Below are 14348 nucleotides of genomic sequence, written 5' to 3'. Positions count from 1 at the left end.
TTCTCTTTTTATGCTTTTGCATGTTCTTATTTTTCATTACAAAGATTCATCATCTTAAAAGTTAAAATACTTTTCATTTAATTTCTTTAATACTACTCATAATTGCAATTGTTCTTCATTGTATCTCCTAAGTAATCTCGTGATGCCCGAACAGTAGTTTAGGGTCGACATATTACTTTTGGGAAAGTTATATCATTCACGCGTTGAAGGTTTTTGATTCTTTTCCATATCCAATCATCTTTGTGATCTTTGTTTGGTTAATTACCCAACACTTTGACCTTATAAAACTATAATTTGGTATGAATGTCCAATTCACTAGAATTCTATAAATTCTCATTACTACACTGCACCTTGAACTTAGATTGCATTTACTCTTTTAATATACATCTACCGATTGCAATTAACATTACTCAACTTAGTTGTTAATAACATAGCGCATTATATTAACACAAATTTTGCTATCTTTTTAACCAACAATAAATCAAACCAAACTATGCATTTTTCATAGAATTCCAACAATAAATCAAGGACAAACTATGCATTTTTCATAAAATTCCAACAATAAATCAAAACAAATAATAAATCAAACCATCAATAATTCAAACAAAAAGGATACGCACCTTCAAGTCACATAAAAAAAACCCTAATTCCTGGAAAATCAACTTCTCACCAACAATATGCCAATGGAATAGCGAGCAAACCCTAATTCCTTTGCGAATTCCTATGCGAAGAACCCTAATAACTTTGGAAGAGTCCTAATTGGCAAAATTTGCGGTGTTTGGCCTAATTCCCTTACGAAGAACCTTAATTCCTTTGTGAAGAACCCTAATTTCTTTGTGGAGAACCCTAAATTTGTCAAAAGTTTTGACACGATTGATTAGCGAAGAACCCTAATTACTTTGTGTAAACCCCTAAAGCTAAACCTCAAACAATTGAATTGGGGAAATTTCACGCAATTAGTGTTTTTTGTTTCAAATGATTATGTGCAATCAGATGGAAAACAACAATATGTGACAGACTAGGATTTAATTCATGCCACATAAGCAACGGGGTAAAACGTGTCATAACGGGTTTTTCACATTGGCATCCACCCAAAATCTTGTAACACCCCCAAATCTCCCTCTACGGAAATACTAGTATAATATATATAATTATACCGTAGCGATAGATTTAGGAGTAATACCGCCGCGTGATTACGCAAGGCTACTCAAAATACTCAACTCAATAATAAAACTTTGCAGTGGAAACTCAAACTCTTCTTTTATTAATACTTATAAAATAGTAACATTGTTATGAGTACTCAAAAGTAAAACAAAACCAACATTCCTTAATCTAAGTGAAGCAAAACCCGAGACTCCCAAATGTTCATTCATGATTCCACCTGAAAATAGTTAACACTGCTTACCATTAAGGTAAACAGGGTGAACCAAAACAAATAAGAAAATACAGATTAGCAAAATATGCTAAGTACGATAAGTGCAAGATAATGTAAACTCAATTTATTAGCAAACATGCTTTTAAACCAATCATGAAATTCCAATATTTATTTCAATAATTCCAAACCTCATAATTCAAAATCAATTCTCAAGATTCTCAAAATAATTCCAATAAATCTAATCCTCAAAATTCAATAAATATTAATACAGTTTTCAAAGCATTGAAAATTCATTCCTTTAATTTATTCAATTTTCCTCTTCTAAGGGTGCACACCCCCAAATTAATATCTTTATATTGAAAGGCTATCCATGAGGAAAGACTAGGTCATACAAAATCCATAGTTTTATCAACCAAATCCACATAATAGGATTACATAAACATGCTTGTAAAGATTTAATGGATAATTCAATAATTCTCATGAAATTCTTCTTTTGAATAAAATCAACCTTTATAATAAAATAATTCAAACTCCTTTTTATTTAATTCAAATTACATTAAAATCAAACCTTTTAATAATTCAAACCATTCAAAATATGATATTGAAATCCATTCTCAAACATCTCTATTTTAAAACATGAATTCTCAAACTTATTTTATAAACATCATTCAAATCAATTTAATTCAATCATAACTAAAAATCATATGAAAACAAACATGCTATTCAAATAAATCACTTTCAAAGGTATCTAGCCATCTAAGCATACCTTGATTCCGAATCTTAATTCAAATCAACACTTCGCACTTTCAAAGTTCAATCACGAATATACCATGAAGTAAATAAAGGAATAGGATTAAGAAGAATTGAATTCACGTTGGAAAGAATAGGAAGAACTTGTAGAGGCCATTATTCTTTCAATATAACTCTGAGTTGGGTGATTTTTGAGCCTAACCTCAAGGATTTTTCGAGAGGAACAATATTCCCTGAAATAGAAAACCCCAAATCTGACCAAAAGTGCCCAAAAATTGGCTGCAAAGGCATACGGGCTGATTTTGTATGAAAAGAGGAGAAGAAAAGTAGAAAAAGGTTTAAAGATAAAAGAAGAATAAGATAGAAGAAGAGAATTGGGTTTTGGTGTGAAGAATATGAGAGGTATGAAGGGGTATTTATTTATAGGCTCATAAATGTAAGAATTAAGGCAATTTAGTGTAGGAAGAAATATAGTAATTTTAGTTTAAGGAATTACTTGGAAACGGTAGTTTAAGAATTAAGGAAGGTTTAGTTTATGGTGATTAAGAAATAAGGAATAAGGTAAATAGTTTGATCCTGAAATAAAAGATGGCAAGTAAGCTTACTTGGAGAATAATTAAGAAAATAGATTATGGAAAGTGTTAAATAGTAATATGATCATGAAAATAGTTTAAGGGAATAAAAGCTTGCTTGGAGAATAAGTATGAGAGATTTAGTATCAAAATATATATGATCAAATAAGTATAAGTAAGAGATTATTTTATAAAAATAGGAAAACTTAGAAATTTAATAATTTAAGGTAAGATAATTAAATCAAACGAAATCTATTTAATTTCCTCATAAAATCCGAAATTATTAAGCTTCCAAAACTCATTTTTATTTTCTAAATTTGAACCAAATAATAAAAATAAAATCAGTTTTTATTTTCTCAAAAATCAGAAAATTACATATTAATTTTTGGTTTTATGAAAACAATTAAATTAGGAAATAATTAATTAAAATTCGTCCAAAATAAATGGTTAAAAATCATATTTTAATATTGTATGAAATATTCGAATATAATATAGTATAATATAAGAATATAATTTCGATTTTAAATAAAATAAATAAGAGGATAATTAATTTTATTTAAAATCCAAAATAATAATTAAGTTTGAAAATAGTTTTGGCACCAAGATTCAAATATCATTTTGGCTCCAAAATTCAAATAAATAATTAAATTACCAAAATTCAAATATAGTCTATAAGTCATGCTTCATATGTTCTTTTTACTTGATCTGTTTCATTTATCACGTTGTCTAATGCAAAACTTTAACCATTAATATTTTTGATTTTACATAAGAAAAAATTTTAAAGTTGTATATTGATGTAGTACTTATTGAGACGATTCTAATAAGATCTCTCATAAATATGTTTTTCATTAAATGTACATACTCCCTCTGTCTCAAATTAACTGACATAGTCAGCTTTACACACACGCCATTGCACTAATTTGACTTTTTTTTTATATAATTAAATATTAATGAAAAGTATTTAAAAAATTATATATATTATGAACCTGTATATTATTAACTATCTAACAACATATTTGACGATAAAATATGTTTTTATTATGATAGTAAAAAATTATGGTCAAAACTAATGCATGAATAGGGATAAAAGTTCAATGTTCCATTTATTCTGGGATGAAGGGAGTAATACTGTTAGACAATTTAAATACGTAAATATTTTAGTGTTCATATTAGCAATGTATGATTGTAAACCCTAATTCCCAAAGGGTATATATATTGGCACATATCAATAATATGCCTCCAAGGAGAATTCTCCCATCTTACATGGTATCAGATTCACTCAATCCTCGCTCTCTCTGTAACCCTAATCTTCTTCAACCATGATCGGCGATACGGTACCGTACGCCCCTCCTCAACACTGACCACATATCACTCCAAATCCTCCTCCTCCTAGTGGTCTGGTTTTCCATCCGACTTTGAATGTTACAAACATTCGCAATCTCATTTCTCCTCATGCTTGATGGAAATAAGGTGCAGTATTATCCATGGGCGACTCTCTTCTGCAACACCGCAAAGGGCTTTCACTATCCTTGATCATATTGATCCCTCAATCCCGAAGCCTATCAATGTTTCTGATGAATTGTGGGATCGACTCGATGTTATTATTCTTCAGTGGGTGTATAGAACCATATCCACTAATCTCTTGTATAAGATTCTTGTTGACAAAGCCACTGCTATGGGAACTTGGGCATGACTCCGCAATATTTTCCAAGACAATAAGGGTATTCATATTGTTTTTCTCGAAAATCAATTTGGCATGACTAAATTAGCGGATTTCTCTTCTCTTTTTGAATATTGTCAAGCCCTAAAAACTGTTTCTGATTAGTTAGCTGCCATGGATCATCCAATTTCAGAGGAGTGCCTTGTTCTTCAATTAACAAGAAAGCTTACCCTTGAGTACAATATGGTTGCCACTCTAATTCAGCAATCGGTCCCGTTGCCTAGCTTTGACAAAGCATGCTCAATGCTCGAGCTAGACCGAACATCACGAGAGAAGAATCAGGATACTCAGGACTCTTATGCCACTGTTCTACTCTCTACTTCAGTGAACTCTTCTTCCAATTCGTCGCAGCAGCAGCAACACTCACAAAACCCTGCTGGCCATGGGGGTAGCAGTGCTAATCGTGGAAATAATAAGAAAAATAATACTAAGGGTGTTAGTCGTGGTGCTGGAGGTGCTGGCCGTGGTAACTCCAATAAGCAACAACAACAATTCCAATAGGGCATGTTCCCTCCTTGGGTTCCCATGTGGGGTTCTAATTGGACCTTTCCACCGTGCCCTTATCCTTCCCAAGGGTTTCAGTGGCGAGGTCAGCAACCACAGCAGTCTCAACAAGGCATCTTAGGACCGACTCCTACCCAGCGTCCTCAATCAAATCAAGCACATATTGCTTCCAGGTCGAACTACCAACCTACTAATTTGCCTGTATTTTTTAATACGGTATCTCTTCAGCTACCAGACTCCAATTGGTATATGGACACTGGTTCCTCATCTCATTTGATGAATAATTCAGGTATCACTGATTCTTTTGTTGACTGGAAAAATTTAAATTCATCTATTATGGTTGGTGATGGCACAAAAATACCAATTAAGGGTTCGGGCACAACTACTCTTTCTAAGCCACTTCCCCCTCTTACTCTTTAAAATGTTCTCTATGCACCTAACATCATTAAAAATCTTATTTTTGTTCGTCAATTCACTTCCAATAATTCTGTCTCTATTGAATTTGACCCTTTTGGTTTTTCTGTGAAGGACCTACGAACGGGGAATCTATTAACGAGGTGCAATAGTGTTCGTAACCTCTACCCTATAGCGTCTTCCTCGACACCTTTATCTACTTCATCTTCTACTCTTGATGCTTTATCACCTGATGTGTGGCACAATCGTTTGGGACACCCCGAAGATCAAGTCCTTAGTTATCTTAGACATCATAATATTATCTCTTGTAATCAAGGGCAGTTACCCTGTGTGTGCTATGGTTGTCAATTAGGCAAACAATTTCATCTTCCTTTTTCCAAATCTATTACTAAGACTTATGCTCCGTTTTATATTGTTCACACTGATTTATTCACGTATACCATTAATAGTCAATCCGGATTTCGTTATTAAATTATTTAATATTTCTTGATGACTACTCTGATTATGTATGGGTTTTTCCTCTTAAATCAAAATCTAGTGTGTTCTCTACTTTCTTGAGTTTTTATGCTTATGTTAAAACTCAATTTGGGATGTCTATAAAGGCCTTACAATGTGATAATGGGAGGGAATATGATAATGATAGCTTCACTCTTTTCTCTTAGAACAATAGCATCGTTTGGAGACACTCTTGTCCAAATACATCTCCTCAAAACGGCAAAGCCGAATGTATGCTTCAAACCATTAATAATATTTGTCATTCTCTTCTTTTTCATGCTTCTCTTCCTCCTTCCTTTTGGGTTGAATCTTTACGTGTGGTTGCATACTTATTGAATATTCGACCCATACGATTATTAAACTATCTTACTCCTATGCACAATCTATTCAATAAGGCTCCCTCTTATACTCATCTTCGTACTTTTGGATGCCTATGCTATCCAAGTTTATCGGCCACTTCACTAAACAAGATGCGTCCCCGATCTACCCCCTGCATATTTCTTGAATATCCTACTTCCCATAGAGGCTATAAATGTTATGACATCACTACCAAGAAAGTCATTATCTCACGCCATATCATCTTTGATGAACATGTGTTCCCTTACTCATATTCTTTTACTCCTAAATTAGATGATTATGATTTTCTAAAGTCTGATGATGAGGCTCCTCCTTTTATTTTCACTCCAAATGCTCAGCAAAATAAATCAAATGTGCAACCCACTACTCCTCCAAGCCCATCAATGACAGAGTCCACTACTACTTCCTCCTAGTCTACTTAGCCGACAGACACTCCCTCACCATTGCATGGGCATAAATGCTCACAAATGGACCGTGGGTCTGTTCAATCAGCCACGGACCATTCGTGGCCTACCCATGTTAATGGGTCCACCTCTTCTACTCCTTCTGCTGGGCTTGGATATCCTACTTCCCATAGAGGCTATAGATGTTATGACATCACTACCAAGAAAGTCATTATCTTACGCCATGTCATCTTTGATGAACATGTATTCCCTTACTCATGTTCTTTTACTCCTAAATTAGATGATTATGATTTTCTAAAGTCTGATAATGAGGCTCCTCCTTTTATTTTCTCTCAAAATGCTCAGCAAAATCAATCGAATGTGCAGCCCACTACTCATCCAAGCCCATCAATGACTGAGCCCACTACTACTTCCTCCTTGTCTAGTCAGCTGGTCCACACTCCCTCACCATTGTATGGGCAGAAATGCTCACAAATGGGTCGTGGGTCTGTTCAATCAGCCACAAACCATTCGTGGGCTACCAATGTTAATGGGTTCACCTCTTCTCCTCCGTGTGCTGGGCTTGGATATCCTACTTCCCATAGAAGGTATAGATGTTATGACATCACTACCATGAAAGTCATTATCTCACGCCATTTCATCTTTGATGAACATGTATTCCCTTACTCATTTTCTTTTACTCCTAAATTAGATGATTATGATTTTCTAAAGTCTGAACATGAGGCTCCTCCTTTGATTTTCACTCCAAATACTCAGCAAAATCAATCAAATGTGTAGCCCACTACTCCTTCAAGCCCATCAATGACTAAGCCCACTACTACTTCCTCCTTGTATTGTCAGCCGGCCGACACTCCCTCACCATTGCACGGGCAGAAATACTCACAAATGGGCTGTGGGTCTGCTCAATCAGCCATAGACCATTCGTGGGCTACCCATGTTAACGGGTCAACCTCTTCTCCTCTTTTTGCTGGGCTTGGATATCCTACTTCCCATAGAGGCTGTTGATGTTATGGCATCACTACCAAGAAAGTCATTATCTCACGCCATGTCATCTTTGATGAACATGTATTCCCTTACTCATTTTCTTTTACTCCTAAATTAGATGATTATGATTTTCTAAAGTCTGATGATGAGGCTCCTCCTTTTATTTTCACTCCAATGCTCAGCAAAATAAATCGAATGTGCAGCCCACTACTCCTCCAAGCCCATCAATGACTGAGCCCACTACTACTTCCTCCTTGTCTAGTAAGCCAGCCCGCACTCCCTCACCATTACATGGGCAGAAATGCTCACAAATGGGCCGTGGGTCTGTTCAATCAGCCACGGACCATTCGTGGGCTTTCCATGTTAATGGGTCCACCTCTTCTCCTCTTTCTGCTGGGCTTGCTTCCTTCATGGAACAAAATTTCCAACCTCCCCCCTTGCAACATCAAACTCATTCCATGATGACCCGTGCTAAACACGGCATATTCCAACTAAATACAAAATACGATGATTATGCTCTCGCCACTACCACTTCAACCTCCATCTTTCCTCTACCCCGTTCTCATTTTGCTGCCTTCAAAGACCCTAATTGGTATAAGGCTACGTGTGATGAATATAATGCTATGGTGCAAACTCATACATGGGATTTAGTCCATCACCCGACAAATGCAAATGTAATCCGTGGCATTTGGATATTCAGACACAAAGAAAAATCAGATGGGTCTTTTGAAAGATACAAGGCTCGGTTTGTGGAAAATGGTAAGGGTCAAGATATTGGGGTTGACTACGATGAGACATTTAGTCCGATTGTAAAACCTGCTATTATTCGTACTTTTCTGAGTTTGGTGGTGTCTAGAAAGTGGTCAATTCATCAACTTGATATGAAAATGCATTTCTTCGTGGTAACTTGCAGGAAACCGTGTATGTGCATCAACCACCTGGGTTTGTTGATCCGGATAAGCCCAAACATGTTTGTCTCCTTCGCAGATCAATTTATGGTTTAAAATAGGCTCCTCGTGCTTGATACCAACGGTTTTCTTCTCACATTTGTTCTCTTGGGTTCGTGAATAGCAAGAGTGACACTTCCCTGTTCTTTTTTCGACAGGGTGCCGATACAGCTTATCTTTTGTTGTATGTTGATGATATAGTTTTGACATGCTCATCCGACACTCTCTTCCGGAAAATCATTGCTTGTAATACCTAGTATTTTTAAACCCGTTTACTAATTATTAATTTTGGATTTTTCCGAAATATTTTAAATATCATAATTTATTATTATATAAAAATATTTAATTAAATATATGATTTTAAAAAAGATAATTTTATAATAATTACTCTTTATAAATTTGATTATACGAGACAAGCCAAATTGTCGTATCCAATAATCGAATTTTTAACCATTAGTGCTATGTTCCTGATTCAAGACACTTGTTTCCGATTCAAACAACAAAGTACCAAATTTGATTCTTAATATACTCAAGCCAAGTATATAATTGTAGTACACTAGTACTACACAAAAGCATGTCAACCTAGCATTCTTCTTCAATACTACAAAGGAAAAAATAAATAAATATTTAAATAATAAAACTCGTGTCGGCAAGTAGGAGACTAAAAGCCTTCCAATTGTATTAATTAGTCCAACTCCTTGCATTGATGGATGTAGTTGTAATAGTACTAAGTTAGAGCTATATGTAGGCGTGAGTGGTAACCACCATTGCTACCTTGCTCAAATTCTACTCCAAACTCCTTCTTCCTTAGCTTCTTTTTCCTTTCTTCTTTCTCCTTGGTCGTGAGCTCACCACCACAACCACCCCTCTTACCACTACCCTGCTGGCTGCCTTCCATACCTCAGCAATAAGGTGAAATCTCTTGCCTCCATTACCGTAGCTTCCAACTATATAAGATAAAAATGATGTTTTTATACTAATATGCTACTAAATACTACTACGTAAAGCTACTAATTATTATCATACCTATTATTATTAATAATGTTATTAACATTTCTATACTACTATTTTACTACTACTACTACTACTACTATATACTAGTTTAATATCACTAACTCTCTTAATATTAAAAAGGTCTCTAGGACGTGAAAATATATGTATCAATTTTACAAGAATTGAACTAATGGCTCATGCACAACTAAGTCAATGGTTAATATTTTTAGGTCCTTGTGTCTATGGGTTGAAAAGTATTTTGATTAGGATTATTGGTTTGTCATAGGAGGAATTTACAGTTCGTAATTAGGAGTTCCTTGTGTGCAAAGATAAAGGTACGTACACGTGGCTAGATCTTTTATAAGTGACTTTTATATGCAACACGATTTACATGTTAAGTGATTTCTATCCATGTTTGAATGATTATGAAATATATTTCGGTGAAGCATGTTTTAATTGTTTAATCTTAAATGTTTAAATATTTTACGTGGTTGATTACAAACTTGTATTGATATTCAAGATGTTTAAAAAGGAAGTTTTACTGTTTGAATTATCCCGGGTATGGGATATTGAGCATTTATAATTATCTATCGGATTTACTCATTGGATATTTGGAATTTTGACTCCCACAATGAGGAGATAAAATTAAAGACTATGGGATATGTATGACCTAGTCTTTCCCCTTGATTGCACTATGTAAGGAGTTACTAGCTTGGGGGGTGTGCACACTTAGGTGGAAAAAATGATTTCGTGAAATGAGAATTGAATCCATACTATATTCGGAACTATTTTTGGAAAGTTATTGATTTCAGAAATTGATATGTTTTAATATGGAAATTTCTATTCATGAGCGGTTTGAATAAATTTAGGTCATTCGAAAGCATGTTTAATTAACTAAATTAATTTTACATGTCTAGCATTTGTATGTACTTAGCATTTTGGCTAATACGTATTTCTCTTTTGTTTTGGCTTGGCCCTACTTGTCATTAATGATGAGTAGATAGGTGATGGCGATCAGACGACGTGAATTAAATGCTGCATTGGGGATAATGGGCGATGATCACCTAGTACAATTTAGTAAACATAGTATCAGTGTTTTAGTTACTTTAGAAATGTTTTGAACTATTATTATTAATAAATGATAAGTATTTTTCTTCCGCTGCAAGTATCTGTTAAGCCTTACGTAATCACGTGGCGGTAATATCCCCAAGTTACTCCCTAAAGTTGCATTACGATTATTATTATTGGAGAGTAATTTGGGGGTGTTACAAAGTGGTATCAATTTTCGGGTCTTAAAAAGATTAAAATGGGAAAATAAAACTGATGGGTAGACTTAAGAAGAGCATATAGGATAGAGTTTTGCATTTGTTTTCTCAAGTATATATAAATTATTTAAGTAAAAACTACTTTCTATTTTATTATGAAGAAAGATTTATAGTGGGGATTTTTGGATTGGCAATGAGATCTGGCTAGGTAGGACTTGGGCTCAGGGCTACGTCGACCCTAACCTCTCCTACCTGGGATCTCATTGGTTCAACTAATCCACATTTTGAATCAATTATTCAACTTATAACTATATAATATTTTCGAAATTAAAAAGTTTGAAACGTATTTCAAATGATTTCAAATTTTACGTGAATTATGTGCATATGGACTAAGAAAACGTCAAAGCTATATTTTAGAGTATAAGGTTCAAATTAAATTTCGAATTACAACAAGATTATTGATGGTCTCTTGGGAATTTTATATTCAAAGGTATATCGAAAGTTCATAAATTATTCGACAAATATTCCTACATTGGAAATGGATTGGAAGGTGATCTGAATTACACTTTTATGTGAATTATACAGTGAAGTGTTTGTTAATTTGTTGTTATAATTGTATTCAAATTATGATGAAATTTTGTGAAGATTTATTTTGAGATGTTACCTAGAGTTGCTTTTAAATGGAAATTTAGACTTACTAGTTAATTTGAAGAACGTTTAGTACTCAAGATATTTTGTGAACAGTCAAGTTATCACTTTTCCGAGTCTTTATTGGATGGATATATGAATAGTTCATTTGTGAATTCATCATGCTTAATTACCACATTATTCAGGACCATGTCTCTAAGGCAACGAATTAAGAAAGGGAGTAGTTCCAAAGTTAGCTCTGTCATCAAAAGGCTAACCAAAATAACCGAAAACATAGCTGGTATTGTCTCAAACCAGGAAAAAGGCCATAATGACCTTGATGTTTTTGGGGAAATTTTTAAAAGAGTAGATGCGGCCAAACCACCTACTTACCTTGGGAAAGTAGACCAAGCAAGCTTAGAAAATTGGGTGAGAGAATTTGATAAATTTTTTGATGCTATTAATTACCCTAAGGAATTAAAAGTCAATAATGTTGTTTATTACCTTAGAGAGGAAGTCGGTTTGTGGTGGAGTCAAAGGAGAGATGACTTAATGAGTAATCCTAACTTTGGGTGGGTTGAATTTAAGGAAGCTTTAAGAGAGAAGTTTTACCCTGCCTATTTGAGAAAACAAAAGTGTATAGAGTTTACCAACCTTAGGATGGGGAACATGACAATTAATGAGTATTATAACTAGTTCATTAAGTTAATGAGATTTACACCTGAGGTAGTACCAACTAAAGCACTTAAGGCCCAGAGGTTTGAGCAAGGTTTGACTTTGACCCTTCAAAGGAAATTAGGAGGAGTGACCTTTGAAACCTTAGATGCGGTTTATGGGAGGGCAGCACACCTTTATGGGATCAAGGGAAGAGAGCAAGAGGGAAACTTTTTTGGGGAAAAGTGAAAGACTAGTGGGACTTTCAATGGGAGTGAGAAGAAGCCCAAGGTTGAAGGGAATCCTAGTGGGAATTTCAATGGGAAAAGGGACAGTAGGGGTAATTTTGAAAGAGGAAATGGGAACCGAGGGAATGGAGACAAACTCAAGAGAACCTATTTTTACAAGAGATGTGGGAAAAACCACCTAAGAAGGGATTGTGAGGGAAACCTAATGACTTGCCGCTACTATCAAAAGCTAGGTCACCGTGAGTATGAGTGTTACAAGAAGGTCTCTGATGAGCAGTCGGGTGAACCCCAAGATGAAAAGAACCACCCCAAGCCAGCTCAGCCCAGTGGATTCACTCCTAAGCCTAGACCCAACAACAACAGTGGAGCTGATCCCAAAGGTCATGTGTTCGTGATAAATAACCGTGAGACTGCAACTGCTTCTGATGTGGTAATTGGCAATTTCTTTATTTATTTTATGTCTACTAAAGTCTTGTTCAATTTAGGGGCATCTCACTCTTTTATTTCTAGAACTTTAGTACATAAACTCAAGTTAGAGAGTCCGGTGTCTATTTCCTTAGATATTACTATCCCATCAGGGGAGGTGATGAGTTGCACTAAGATGCATCAGGGTGTACCTCTTGTCATTTCAAAAGTAGAATTGTCGTCAAATTTAATCGAGCTTGACTTACAAGATCATGATGTCATTTTGGGGATGGACTGGTTAGGCAAATACAAAGCCCAAATCGATTGCGAGGCCCAAAAGGTCACGTTGTGTGGCCCAGACAAAGTTAGGGTAACCTACCGAAGGGAAGGGAAGAAATCAGGGTTGAAGATCATATCTGCTTTGCAACTTAAGAAGTGTATAGCAAAAGGATATCCACTGTATATATGTAGTGTCCAAAATATAGAAGAAGGAGATAGCGATGATGGGAAGAATATTCCAGTAGTGAAAGAATTTCTCGATGTTTTTCCTGAGGAAATTCCAGGGATGCCGCCTATAAGGGATGTTAAATTTACCATAGACTTAGTTCCAGGGAAAATATTGGACTTTTCGGTAGCCGATGATGGAAACATGAGGTTTAAAGGGAGATGGTGTGTTCCCTAGAATTGAAGTGATCTTAAGTAGAAGTTAATGGAGGAAGCTCACAGCTCTCCTTATTCAATGCACCCCGGAGGGGATAAGTTGTATAAGGACATGAAGAAGACATTCTGGTGGCCGAATATGAAAAGGGAAGTAGCAGAATTTGTGGCTAGATGTTTGACTTGTCAAAAGGTCAAAATTAAGCATAAGAGACCCCAAGGAACGGTTCAATCATTGGAAGTTCCTAGTTGGAAATGGGATTCGATCTCTATGGATTTCGTAGGAGCTCTAACAAAGACTCGAGCAGGGAATGATATGATTTCGGTCATAGTGGATCAATTAACAAAATGTGCAACGTTCATACCCATGAGGAGTACATGGTCGATGGATCAATTAGGGGGAGCGTATGTGAAATTTGTAGTGAAATACCATGGTATACCAAAGGAAATCATCTCGGATAGGGACTCGAGGTTCTTGTCCAACTTCTAGAAAAGTTTACAAAAGGCTATGGGGACTAAGTTGTTGATGAGCACTGCATTCCACCCCGCAACCGATGGTCAAACAGAGAGAACAATACAAACATTGGAGGATATGTTGAGATCGTGTGTTATGGAGTGTTTGGATTCGTGGGAAGATCATTTGGACTTGATAGAGTTTTTCTACAATAACAGTTATCACGGAAGCATTGGGATGGCGCCATTCGAAGCTTTGTATGGGCGAAAGTGTAGAAGCTCGATATGTTGGAGCGACAAAAGTGAGACAATTACACTTGGGCCAAAAATGATCGAAGAGACGGTGAAACAAGTAAAGATGATTCAAGAGAAAATAAAAGCTGCACAAGATCGTCAAAAGAGCTATGCAGATTTGAAGAGAATGGATGAGGAATACGAAGTAGGTGAGAAAGTTTTATTGAAAATATCTCTAATGAAAGGAGTGATGAGGTTCGGGAAAAGAGGAAAGTTAAGCCCGAAGTACA

General features: G+C 35.4%; 2 protein-coding genes across 2 annotated transcripts; both read left to right on the top strand.

Annotated features, from left to right (window-relative positions):
• The first annotated feature begins 4156 nt into the window (after positions 1-4156).
• On the top strand, positions 4157-4918 carry LOC110690082. The gene is made up of 2 exons (XM_021866909.1): positions 4157-4384; positions 4523-4918. The coding sequence occupies exons 1-2, from the start codon at positions 4157-4159 to the stop codon at positions 4916-4918; spliced, it is 624 nt and encodes a 207-aa protein (XP_021722601.1).
• Positions 4919-12514: 7596 nt separating this feature from the next.
• LOC110690081 lies at positions 12515-13396 on the top strand. Its single transcript, XM_021866908.1, has one exon. It carries the CDS (start codon positions 12515-12517, stop codon positions 13394-13396), a length of 882 nt encoding a protein of 293 aa, XP_021722600.1.
• The last annotated feature ends 952 nt before the right edge of the window (positions 13397-14348 follow it).

This window comes from Chenopodium quinoa, unplaced genomic scaffold, assembly GCF_001683475.1.
Source record: "Chenopodium quinoa cultivar QQ74 unplaced genomic scaffold, ASM168347v1, whole genome shotgun sequence".
NCBI classification, from domain to species: Eukaryota; Viridiplantae; Streptophyta; class Magnoliopsida; order Caryophyllales; family Amaranthaceae; genus Chenopodium; species Chenopodium quinoa.
The sequence above is the reverse complement of the archived record's forward strand: the minus strand, read 5'-3'. Positions and strand labels throughout refer to the sequence as shown.

Excerpts from the sequence above, each read along its gene's own strand:
- LOC110690082 (XM_021866909.1), top strand. The coding sequence starts at position 4,157 with ATGGAAATAAGGTGCAGTATTATCCATGGGCGACTCTCTTCTGCAACA. Across the intron at positions 4,385-4,522 it reads CCACTGCTATGGGAACTTGG|TTAGCTGCCATGGATCATCC; the intron begins GCATGACTCCGC and ends GTTTCTGATTAG.
- LOC110690081 (XM_021866908.1), top strand. The coding sequence starts at position 12,515 with ATGACTTGCCGCTACTATCAAAAGCTAGGTCACCGTGAGTATGAGTGT.